Genomic DNA, 13,160 nt, shown 5'->3' with positions numbered 1-13,160 from the left:
TGGATTGCTACATACCTTCATTTGTATGCTACACTGCTGCACATGGGGTAATTAGCATACAGGGCTCGGGAATTGTGCTGGCGTAGCGTATGCAGGTAGTGCACGTGGGAGCAACTCGTACCTAGATCACTTGGTGGCCATATTTGGTGTTAGAATGCCGACGCTACGTCTGCACTTGGTGCAAGCTTCATGAATCCCGGGGTAAATAGGAATGACAGAACTTCACTGCACATTTTTTTGTTGTTACAGAAGGAATAGTGGAAGTGGTAGGATACAAGGGATGAAAAACTGGAGAGTGAGTCATGAGGAATTAGTTACAAAGCATTTCAGAGGAGACACTGGGCACACACTGAAAGAGGTGGAGTGCATAGAAAAAGAAGATCTGTGAACAGAGCTTGAGAAAGGGAGAACAGATTAGATACTTGATAGATGATTGCAAATAAGAGCACAGAGGTAAGGGTAATAGGACAAAATAAATATGTGACAGGGACATGAACTAAAGCAAGGAATACAAAAATGAGTGGAAAACACTGTAGATGATTTTTGAGCAGCCTACCCAATGATTATAGGTAACACCTGTTTTTATACCATTTCTAGATATGTGTAAAAAATACTTATCTAAGATCCATCAAGGAGTTGTGAGATGCATTAAAATATAGGTATATTTTTCAATTTATAGTCAACCTGAAGTTGGTAAAATAGAAAAAGTTTTGTTGAAACTCAATGTTTCCTTGCTTGTTGAGGGTGCAAAAGATTGTTACTTAAGTCAGAACTTTATATAATTCTCATAAAGTCTCACTATGAAGATTAATACATTTTTCGTTTGGAAAAGGAGGCATGAGGAAAACAGATAGAGAGGGAGGGCAACAAATGGGGAGCAAAATGTGTTGGAAGAGAACATTCCAGAATATAAGGGTGACTAAGTGAAGAACGAAGAGGGTAAGAAATAACACAGTTAAAATAAATTGTTTGCAAAAAAAATTATGAACTTCACTTGCAAGATATATTGCTGTTAATATTTTTTGCATGGCTAATACACCTTAGCTGGATAGAGATTTCCATTGAGTATGTTGTAATTTGCTCTTAAAGGATTTACATCAGCCATTGTAATGATGGGACCACCTGCATCATCTTAGCAGGAAGCCACCACAACCCAATTTCTTCATAATCTATTTTTTGATATTCTGAACAGTTAAAAACAACTGGAGCAACTGAGGGCAGAGCTCAGTTAACATATGTCAGTAGAATGTGAGCAAAATGAATGTTTATGTATCTTAATTCTTGTCATGATTATAAGTTTAAAAACAACAGAATACAGAGATATCTACTTATTTATGGACTCATTTGGTCATGTTTATGAAATCCAGCTACGTTACTGTAAGATACCAATTAACAACAGACCACTCACACAGTCACATACTCCCACATCCTCCACAGATGCACTCACACACACACACTGTACCTAGACAAATACACAGACACACACACACACTGTACCTAGACACACACACAGACACACACACACACTGTACCTAGACACACACACAGACACACACACACTGTACCTAGACACACACACAGACACACACACACTGTACCTAGACACACACACACTGTACCTAGACACACACACAGACACACACACACTGTACCTAGACACACACACAGACACACACACACTGTACCTAGACACAGACAGACACACAGACAGACAGACACACAGACAGACAGACACACACACAGACAGACACACACACAGACAGACACACACACACAGACACACACACAGACACACACAGACACATACTGTACCTAGACAAATACACAGACACACACACACACACTGTACCTAGACAAATGCACAGACACACCGACACACACACACACATACAGACAGATGCACACACACACACACACACACACACACACACATCTTATGCAATCAAATAAGGAAGGCTCGGTAAGGCCTGTATTGGAATCTATTGATATTCAGCGTAAGATGGGTATGACAGTGTGCAATTCATAAGTTAGGTGCTCATAACTTAATTGGATTAATAGATCACCATTTAGCATGTTCATTTCAGTATCTCCTGACAGCTATCATGATTATAAGCTCACAAGCAATGCAAGTCAGAGATATTTGCTTATGTATCAGCACATTTGGTCATGTTTTTTGAAATCCAGATTATTTACTATGAGACAGCAAGTCCCTAAGTAGTAAGAGAATAAGACGAGTATATATATCCTGTCACTTCCAGTATGCAGCGCTATAGCCTGGAGCAGCATCTGCTGTCACTTCCATTGTACAGTGCTATGGCCTGGCACACATCTGTTGTCACTTCTAGTAATGCAGTGCTATGGCCTGGTGCACATTTGCTGTCACTTCCACTATGCTGTACTATGGCCTGGAGCAGCATCTGCTGTCACTTCCAGTATGCAGTGCCATGGTCTGGAGTTGCATCTCCTGTTCTTCCAGTATGCAGTGTTATGGCCTGGAGCACATCTGCTGTCACTTCCAGCATGCAGTGCTATGGCTTGAACAGCACCTGCTGACACTTCCAGTATGCAGTGCTATGGCCTGGACAAGATCTGCTGTCACTGCCAGTATCCAGTGCTATGGCCTGGAGCACATGTGCTGTCACTTCCAGTATGCAGTTGTGCTGTCACTTCCAGTATGCAGTGATATGGCCTGGACAACATCTACTGTCACTACCAGTATACCATGCTATGGCCTGGAGCACATGTGCTGTCACTTCCAGTATGCAGTGCTATGGTCTGGAGCAGTTTACAGTTCCAAACCATGGTGTCCACTCCAATACAGTCTGAGATGAGAGGAACATTTGTTCTGTTTCACCTAAAATCTTAAGTATATTGTCACACGCAGTTGGCTTTCTGATGTTCTATGTATAACTATCATCATGTAAACAATGTAAGTAAATATAAAATAATTTAATATGCTCAATAAAGGTTAAAGAATATTTATTGCATAGATTCCCTGCGCCTAGTTATTAAGAAAGTGACTCATAAACATAATCTTATTGACAGGACTACTTTCAAAATAAAATGAGCTACAATATTATCTCAGTAGGAAGACCCAACACACACGTGTGGACACCCACTTATCTGCAATAAGTGCACTGTGCCGCCTACACTTCCTTACCTATACAATCACCTTTGTGATCACTGCATCTCATGAAAAATGGACAGTCACAAGTTGTGTGACCTACTCCAGGATGTGTAAACTCACAAGAGTGGAGCAGGAAAGTATAACACAACAACCTGACAGTGTGTTATACAGTTCTGCAGTTACCTTTTACTTACTCAGTATTCATCTGCTTGTGGCTCCTTTGCTTGCAACTGAATTTGTCTTCCAGTGAGACACACAAATACACAGACAGTACTGCAGAAGAGAGTGTGATTTGTGTTCTATTGTTTAATGAGTTATGCCACTGTGTATCTAGGAGTAATATCCCTGGAGGTGGGTACACTTCTAGGTACACCAGAGATACGGCAACATAAGATTCTCCTTGCAGATAAAAACTACATATCCACATATATTTATTTCTAGTCATTCAAGATCTCCAAAAGTCAGTGACATCACAGGTAGATGGAATGGTTAGGCTACAAAATATTATATGCTTGAACTGCCGAGTCTTTTTCAGCTTGGCTAACCAAAAAAGCATATTTGTTTATATTTGAGAGGTGTGGAGTACTGCTTTTTCAAATGCATTATATGACTGTACAAAAACTAAACTTCAAAAATAAGTAAAATAGGAAATAGGGATAAAATTAAAACTAGCTGAACACAAACACACAAACATACACTCCAAATAAGCAGCACTCAAAAGATTGGCAAATGCGCCTTACCGATTGTTTTTCAAGGGGACAAGGCTCCTGAACCCCTAATGTGTGGTTTGTACCCCTACCCCAATCTCTAAATATACCAAGAAATGAAAAGGTGTACATACAACCCTAATTATCACCTTTTCCTTCTTTTCCATGCTTCACAACCGAAAAAGAAAGTACATCATATGCAATAAAGACTTCTAATATACTGCAATTATGCCTACAAAAATAATTTGTCTTCCTTCTGCAATGTTTTATGACATAATCATACAGTACATAACAAAATATGGTGTTCCCAATCTCCACATAGGGCAGCTTGCACTTTCACTGTGATGTGTCATATCTGATATGCACTATTTGCGAATGCCATTTCATGCACTTTCATTTAGCGAAATGGCATTCATTAAAGAAAAAAGCTTAACTTCAGATACCACAGGTTTTACTTGACTTGCCTTTATATTATTTAGTTTTTCATTTATTTCCCTAATATACTTCTCAATGTCTGGGAGCAAGAAATCTGAACAAAGACAAAAATAATGGGTGGACAAAGGCCCAAAAATATGGACAGATTTTAAATACTGCTCTTATAAACTTAGAAAGGTGTTAGAATAACTCATTTTATATTAGCGTGCATTTTCTGAAGGATATGAAGTCAGAAACACAAATGTCTGTCATTCTCCAATGGTTCACCAGAAAAAACACAAATTTTTTATGAACAGACAAAAATATGAGGCAAAAATCTGGGCATTCTGCGAAAATCTGGGCAGTCGAGAGGTATAAGTCTCAGTCTGTGTACTTTTAGAAGCACCATCATTTGGTTATTAAACTAAAAATAAGAGAACAATGCATGATGATGATGATGATGATGATGATGGATATTCTGCATCATTAAAAGACTTAGTTTGGTCTATTTCTACATGTTATGTGACTTGCAAGGCACATGCAGGTAAACTGGATACCCAAGTTAATGAACATGCAAATTAAATAAATAGTTTCTGGCTTGTGATTTTGTGTCTTAAATAAACCAATGACTTCTTTCCATACAATATTGTCCCCAGTATGCTGTAAACATTTTTTTTTTAATTTTGGAAACAAATTTTGAATTGAAAACTGAACAAAAATATTGTTTGCTTACTATTGTTTGGAATAGCAACATGCTTCTATGAGGATTTGAAATCTGTTGTGGTACTGTGAAACTGTGCATTAGGCTTGCCTTTGAAGGAGTAGATTCTTATTTACAAATGACCAAATGAAAAACATTTTAACAGGTAGAATTTTACTCATCAGGTTTTGTATTTTCATTTTTCCTTTTCCTATTCCCTTATGCTTCCAAGGGCAAATGGAGCCACCTCCTCAAGCAGACCCAGACTCCTACGGTAAGACACTTCACTTTCATTTGATAATAGACACAGGGATAGAGTTTCTGCCCCATGCAAATCTGTACAATGTTGTGATTTTCTTTTCTTTTATGTTTGATTTTCTCGTACATAAATGCATTGTTTGTACACTACTGCATGCAAATCAGTAGCTATATACATTTTGCATTTGTATCTTAACATTATTTATTTGATATCATTGATATCTGGGGGCTTACATATATTACATTGCATTTGCTGGAATTCAGAAGGAGACAATAACTCTAGTCTGCCCTTTTAAGTGCATTTAATATTGAATCTCTTCTTCATCCCCATCTTCCTCCTTACAGTGTTTCCATTTCATTCATAGAATTATAGGAAATATTTTGCAAATGGTTCATGTGGCCAGTATGCCTTACCAGTATCCATCATTAGACTTCACCTCCTGCAGGGGGGTGAATTTTTGAATATCCATCCTATTGTTTTTTTTAAAAGATGACGTGTCACATTCCTTTATCTTAAATGGGAGTTTGTTCCAGAGAAGGGGTATTTAGTGCATGATGAATCTGTCTTTCCACTGTGATTTGTTTATTTGCTGAAGCAGGCTCAAATCTCTGGTCCTAGTGTTCAATGGACTGTTTAATTTGTGAAAATATAAGTGTTATTGGACTGCTGGACAGTTATATTTTCACAAATTGAGCAGTCCATTGAACACTAGGACCAGAAATTGTTATTGGACTGCTGGACACTTACTGCTGTGGTGGTGCTGTGGTAGCGTTGTCGCCTCTCAGTTAGACGTTGCCTGTTTGATTCTCAGTTAGAGCGTCTTCTGCATGGCGATATGCGTAAATGGGCATTACTTCATTGAAGGTTGTGCATTAGGTCCGGCAAGCCAGCACGTAAAAATCTTCTGCCAATCATTAGCGGACTGGAGTTCCACTGTGATGACCCCTAACCGGGAAAAGCCGAAAGACACAAACAAATTGGACTGTTGGACACTTAAATGCCAAAACAAAAGAAAGAAAACAAGACACAGATCACAGGTCTTTTAGGAATATGATCATTTTTCCTAGGAACCTCTGGGGTCTCTGCAACTGCCTGATATGTCTACTAAGGTATATCCCAAAGGGGGCACTGTTTTTTTTTAGGCACAGTTAAGTGTGAAATATAGAGGGATAAGGAAGCTTTATGGATCTAATGGAGACACCCTTTGCAGTTTGCTGTAGCAGACAAAAGGATTTCCTAACTACTGTTGCAATATGTTGATCAAAGGAAAGGTAGTTATCTACCCATGTTCCAGTGTCTCACAACATCTTCATTTTGGAGTGAGTGGTTATCTACACTACAAATTGTGTTGAGGGATTGTTAACTGAATGTGGCAATATTGTACTTTTTTAGTATTTAGTTTAATCCATTTTCTGCACACCAGCTATTAACGTGTGAGAGTTCATCTTACAGCTTCTGCATTTCAGAAGAGGATTTGAGGATGACACTTTACAATCATCTGCGAACTTAGTTATAAGACATTGCTGTTTTTGATTTGGAGATCTGAGAAATATATGCCAAATTGCAGAGGTCCAAGTACAGATCCCTGAGTGACGTCGCTGGTTACCTTCATGCTCTCTGAGGACACACCTACCACCCTCACTGTGTGGGTTCTGTCTCTCAGCAAATTTTCTCTCCATCTAACTACATAAGGATCAATTTGGAGCACATTTAGCTTGTTAATTATGTTAGCATGTGGTATGGTAGCACATGCTTTGGCAAGGTCAAGATATTCTGCATGGACAGCATGACCAAAGTTTACAGTTTGTGTCGCTGTCTCAAAGAAGTTTACGAGAATCATTCTACAGGATCTAAGTTTAACAAAGCCAAACGTCTAAGGATCAAGTCTTATAAATCACTAATATTGTAGATTATCATGTCAATTATGATCAGTCCCATGGCTTTGCACATAAGACTCGTCAGGCTAAATGGTCTGTAGTTTCCACGGTCCATTGTGTGGCCACCCTTGTGAAATTGCATCACAACTGCTGTGCACTAAACCACCAAACTTGGTGAATAAAGCCAGTTTCTAAGCAAGCAATAATACCCAACAGGGTGTATGTTAAGGTGTACTTAACGCCTGTCCAAGGGTGTTATGAGCCTCTACACCCATGGAGGAGTGTTAGTTATGCATTAAGACACCCTGACTGCCATTATTGCACTTAAAGAATGGTGTCTCTGTAAAATTGTTGTGTTTTACTTACTGATATATATTTTTTATCAATGGCGGATTTAAGCTTTGGCGCAGTGGCATGCACCCCCTCTTTTTGCTAGAACACGTGCCGTACAGTCTAGTGCCAAAAAAGCTTTTCTGTTAGGTTTTAAAATCTAAAAATGTACCACCAAATCGTTACACAGTTGAAGGGGTATTCCTCTTACTGTTTCTAATTTAGCGATACCTTTTCAATCCACGTTAGAGAAGCTTTTTTGTATGCCTTTAACATCAGAAGTCACTATGGGAGATATAACCAGGAGAGCCACTCAGGAGTTTAGATCGATCAGTTGATATGCTCATTCTAAGATCCTGATTGGCTCCTACAGTTGTGTTGCCAGTGTGACTGACAGTTTTGTTCAAGTTAGAGGACTTCGTGGGTGGAAAAAAAACTGTCTGTGAACATGTGACAAACGTGCATAGGTAGAGTTCCAAGCCTGAGAGAGGGACAGTGCAACATGCTGGGAGGTTTTTAGGATGTTATGGGAAAATAAAGTTAATTAAAAAAAAAAAAAAAAAACAGGTGAGATGTAATTATTTCCTTTGGGTGAATACATGCAGTCAGTAGCATAGAAGGGGGAAGGAAGGGAGGGTGAGAAGGACAATCACCTGGGCACTAGCTTGAAAAGGAAGCAATTCACAGAAATTAAATAAACAACAAAAGTGAATATGTAAATGATTTTCTCTTAGAAAGATTTAAAGTTTTAGGTCGATCCATGCTTCAGCTACTTCCTGCCCCCTTTATACTTTACCTTGTGTGGCCATTTGCCAGGGACATCGGTTGGCATATGCACTGTGGCAGTCCATGTGGCATTCCGGTATAAGTTATGTGAATGAGGTAGCAACAGAGCAAGAACAGGGACCCAGGGGAAGCCATCCTAGTCAAAATAAAATGATTACACATTGTGCAAAAAAACGCTAATTTAAGATAGGTAGCTTATCAGGTGTTTTTTGTTTCACAGTTGTTATATCCCAGTATCTATCAACTGTCCGGTATTTCCTGGAGAAACATTAATTTGGTGTTATAACAACAAGGTGGCAAATATTTTTAGTAGCTCCTTTAAAACAGAATTTGTTTACAGAATTGCCTCATAGCAACACTCCACATGTAAAACAAGAAAAGCGCTGAGACTTGAACTCCAGTAACACGCTTTAATACTTTTTAAACGTTTTAAAACTTTAAACACTTTTCGTCCAACCTAATGGTTGAACTTCTTCAGAAATGAAAAACAAACATTAACAATCTGTTTCCAACCTGTATATATAAAGTATCTTGATTAAAAAGCCCGCCAAAACTCAAAATGCAATTCTCTATACTTAAAGTGAAAGGCTATCTAAATCTGTGCCTTTCTGACAAGTCGTAGATGTTAATTCAAGGTTGGCATGTTAGACTACTCTAACTTACACAAACCATCCTTCACTTTAATTATAAACCTATCATAATAAAACCATTTAATAAAACATTTTTATATATAGAAAGCAATTAAAACATCATGTATCATAATATCATAATCATGATAATAATAAGCGCATGCAGCACTAACGCACTAAAAATCTTACAGATGTTAAACCCAATCAATAAACTATTCAACAATAACGGAAGAATGACAATAGCAGAATAACGATAACCGAAGAACCTAATGCCCAAAATATAACCACAAAGAACATTGAGTATTATTTATATTAAATTCTTTCTCTTGCTGTCTATAATAATCAGCAGAATACTGTAAAAATTGAATCTTTTAAGCTATTTAATTTGAAATTAGAAATAAAGCCATATAATAGAACAAATTATAAACTAATACCTAAAAGGATCTTAACCATAGAGACCTACCTAATATGTGTATACATTGAATCTTTCATGGTATTATGTTCTATGGGTCTCATTTATGAACAAAACACTCCAGATATTTATAAAAATTCTGGAAACCCATTAAACTATCTTTCTAAACTTTTGTGTTTCAAGATACACATGAGGGAACATTTTTCATTAAGCCCTGGATTTGTATAGGCATTCAATTTTATTTGCCATAGGAGTTCGCTCTTTTCTAAAAGTAAATTAAAGGGGCCCCCTCTCATATCTTGTCTTATCTGATGAATTACTCTAAAATGGAATTTATGTTCAGGATGCTGCATAATGTGTCTTGCTAAAGCGTTATCATCCTTTTGTAAGTTAATGCTTCTAAGATGTTTGTATACCCTATCTCTTAATCTGCGCTCTGGTTTTCCTACATAAAAACATGGGCACCCTCGGCAAGTTGCTAAATTTACAACTCCTTTTGAGTTGCAATTGAATTTTCCTTTTATAAAGAATTTGACTCCGTTGACATCTAATTTTAAACCTGGTGCCATATGATGACAATATGGACAATTGCCACATTGCGTCATACCTGAATTAAAAGCTATTAGTTTAGATTGTAATTGTCTTTGAAAAAGATCTTTGAAATTAAAACCCCACATGCATAGGCATGCAGGCGCATGGGCGCAATGTCAAATGCGATGATATCGCTGGAGCCGTGCTCTCAAATAGTACAAGATTGTGAGGCAGGCAAGGGCATGAGCATTATTTTGAGTAAGGAAAAAAGGCAGTAAAAGAAGTATTTATCACATGTTCAGCTGTCCGGCTTCTAACTTGGTTGGTTGAGAAAATTGAAAGTGTGCTTGAATCCCATAAAAGTGAATTTACAGAACTTAAACTGCAGTTAAGTAAGTCCAGTAGGGATTAATGGATGTAACTGCAATGGAAAGCTATAATCTCATTTGCTGCAGACTTTACTCTCCTGCCATTTTAATTTTTTGCGTATGCCCTTGCCTCACAACTATTTTATAGATTTCAGTTTCCTTAATTGCATGCTGGTAAACCTTATTGGTTTACCTGACTGTATTGGGCAGATAGATTTTCCAACTTATTGCTTATATTGTGGAAACGTACCGTACTGTCTGTCTTTTAGCATCATTAGTTCCCTGAGCTGTACTCCTTTATCCATCTTTACTGTAACAAATATTAACTTTTACTTGTTGTGTGCTTACAGCTAAGTATAAGATTTACTCTTTTCTCCTTCATTTGTCATTTGATTTCCTCTCACATTTAGACCAAATTACAAAGAAAAGCTTTTTGTCTGCATATATAGCCTTCATTTGATTATTACAATGGATTTGCTGATGCCAACAACTTTTCCCAGCCCAAATTATATTTACTGTATATTGTTTAGGTTATTATCTGATCTTCTATTCATAAATAAACATTACTGTTTTACTTGACCTTCATCCTCAGATTTCTAATTTCTGTTGCTTAGACTAACATTTCCGTTAGCTCTCCACAATCTGCACAGCTACTGTTGTAGTCAGTCTTTTCACCATTAAAGATTATATAGACTAGAGGATTATCAGCAGGTTGCAACCATAACCAGAGTATGTGTTCAACACATGAATGCCAAAATATTCACCTTGACAGTGAAGCTTGAAAGGTGAATCTTGGCATCCAAGTCGAAAACATATAACTAAGGATTATGATCACAGAACCGATCATAGTTTTTTGTATTACACAGGGCTTTATCTGTTCCATGTACTACTAGTTATAGGGGGAAAAAAGGTAAATGTTTTGCCGTCTTTCAAAGCCGTAAAGCAGCTAGTAAGTGCTGTCAGAAAGACAGTGTAACTCATCTCTTATGTTTGTACTCACTCACCTTTCATGCCTCTCAACTGTCCAGATTTTTACAGAATGTTCCAATTTTTTTGCCCCACGTATTTGGTCTGTTCCTCAAAATCTGTCATTTTCTGACAAATCACTGAGGACTAAGTCACTAAATAATGACATATATTTGAGTTTTAAACTTCATATCCTTTAGAAAATGCAGGCTAACATATATCTTTTTATTAAAGGAACTTTCTAAGTTTATAATGAAGAACACATTACCAGCGCAAATAGCAGGCAGAATCAAATCGGTTTCATTCTGCCACTGCCATTTGTTGGTCGGTACTGGTGCCATGTTTTCTACCTACATTGAGACCCAGTCTTAAAAAGTTAAGAAGGGGGGAGCTTAACAGTTGTTAAGATTGGGTCTCATGCTATAGTGGTATTACCTGATAGTCTTTTTCCTAATATCAGAGTGCAATCTCTGCTCTCCTTGCAGTACATTGTTGTTATGGTTGCTGTTACTGATTTGTCTGTTGACAAAATGAACTTCACTGCAGTCCCTTAAATTGCCTGTGAATGGTACATCTATGACAAAAGTCATCTGTTCTTTCCTTTCTATACCCATTTGTGTCTCAGTAGAGTCCCTTTGAGGCTTATAAAGACTGTCAGAGAACAATAGTTCCTAGGTGGCACAGGGTCAGGTACAGTATAGGCATAACTGTTTTAGACCTTTCAAAATGAGCTATATTTAGCATTTTCATTCTGGGATAGCGTGAACATCATTAAAATTAGCATTTTAAATAAAATGCTATTCTCTCCCTACATGTTCCTCTGTGGCTTGGTCCTGACTACTGTAAGACACAAAAAGGCCATATTTATATGGGGGGGGGGGGGGGTCTTCAGATATTTTTGTGATTACAGTTAAGATCTGTCTTTTATTTTTAAATTGCTGAAACAATGAACTTCCCTCCCCGGGATTCAATAACCCCTACACTAAATGTACATCACTCTGAGTGAACAGAGAACACAGACATAACTCACATCTTCTTCCTCCTAAGTTTAGTTTTCCTACTGATATTCTTGCAGCTTTAAATATCGACAAGGATTCATAAAAGTTACCACACAGTGTAGACTATACGTACACTTGGTGTAATCTGAGTGACTAGAAAGCATAAAAAATGTGATAAGAATGTTCTTATACATACTTACTGTAGGCTTTATTGAATCTGGCCCCCTGTCTATTGCAGCTTGGTGTGCAAAGTTATTCAATGTTAAAACCGCTTGTGTAGCTTGCTTTTTCAGTTCACATCACTTCTGAATTAAGGTAGGCAGGGGAACTATTTATTGTACTATTTGTATGGACTGGTTAGCTAATGTCTTAGTGTCAGATTTCTCGCATATTTTCTGGACATTTAGATGACAGTTTGGGCATTCGTGTTTGCAGTGTTCGATAGAAGATAAGATCTGGCAGAAAATTGGGAAAAGCTAAAATATATGAGGTAGGAATTTTGTTTTGAGGATGAAAGAAAGTTTCATATATGTGGGCTGAAGACATTTTCAGCTTAGGTGGCCAATGAATTGGAAGCTTTTGCAGTAGCTTATTTACTGCACAGCTGTTTAGTCCTGATTTGATTTGTGTATATATGATCAAAGAAGTGGAGAAGGTTAGAACTGAGAGAAGAAAAGTTGGCAGCAGAGAAGTTAACAGCAGAATGCTCTGGTTATTGGTCAGTCAAAACAATAGAAGGTATGTACAGATGTTACCTGTTTGATTTTGTAATTTTTTCCCCCAGTGTATTTGAGAACAGATCAAACGTTCATCCTGTTTAAGCTATAATTTAGAGATTTAGACACGTTTTGTGGCTTTAATATCTGAAGTAGAGTATAAATGAGAATGAAATCTAGCATACAACAATAGTGCATGGAAAGCTCATTCAAAAAATGTTATGTCAAACAATACAGTGTGACAGTACTGTGCTTTATGAAGTTCTTGTGATGAAAGGAGGTATTGCCAGCATAGCTAGCTGGAATTTTGTAAATAATTATATGTCATTTGTGAATATCA

At 37.5% G+C, this 13,160-nt stretch overlaps 1 protein-coding gene across 2 annotated transcripts in view; it reads left to right on the top strand.

The window, feature by feature from the left end:
- Positions 1-13,160, top strand: part of RPH3A (rabphilin 3A) — a 1,850,086-nt gene that overhangs the window by 1,191,615 nt on the left and 645,311 nt on the right. For both annotated transcript variants that reach the window (XM_044068420.1, XM_044068419.1), the window contains one exon: positions 5,181-5,222. In XM_044068420.1, coding sequence (XP_043924355.1) covers positions 5,181-5,222 — 42 coding nt within the window. The remainder of the gene's footprint in view (positions 1-5,180; positions 5,223-13,160) is intronic.

The sequence above is a fragment of the Protopterus annectens genome, chromosome 4.part0 (genome assembly GCF_019279795.1).
Source record: "Protopterus annectens isolate FY-2018-M chromosome 4.part0, PAN1.0, whole genome shotgun sequence".
NCBI classification, from domain to species: Eukaryota; Metazoa; Chordata; order Ceratodontiformes; family Protopteridae; genus Protopterus; species Protopterus annectens.
The sequence above is the reverse complement of the archived record's forward strand: the minus strand, read 5'-3'. Positions and strand labels throughout refer to the sequence as shown.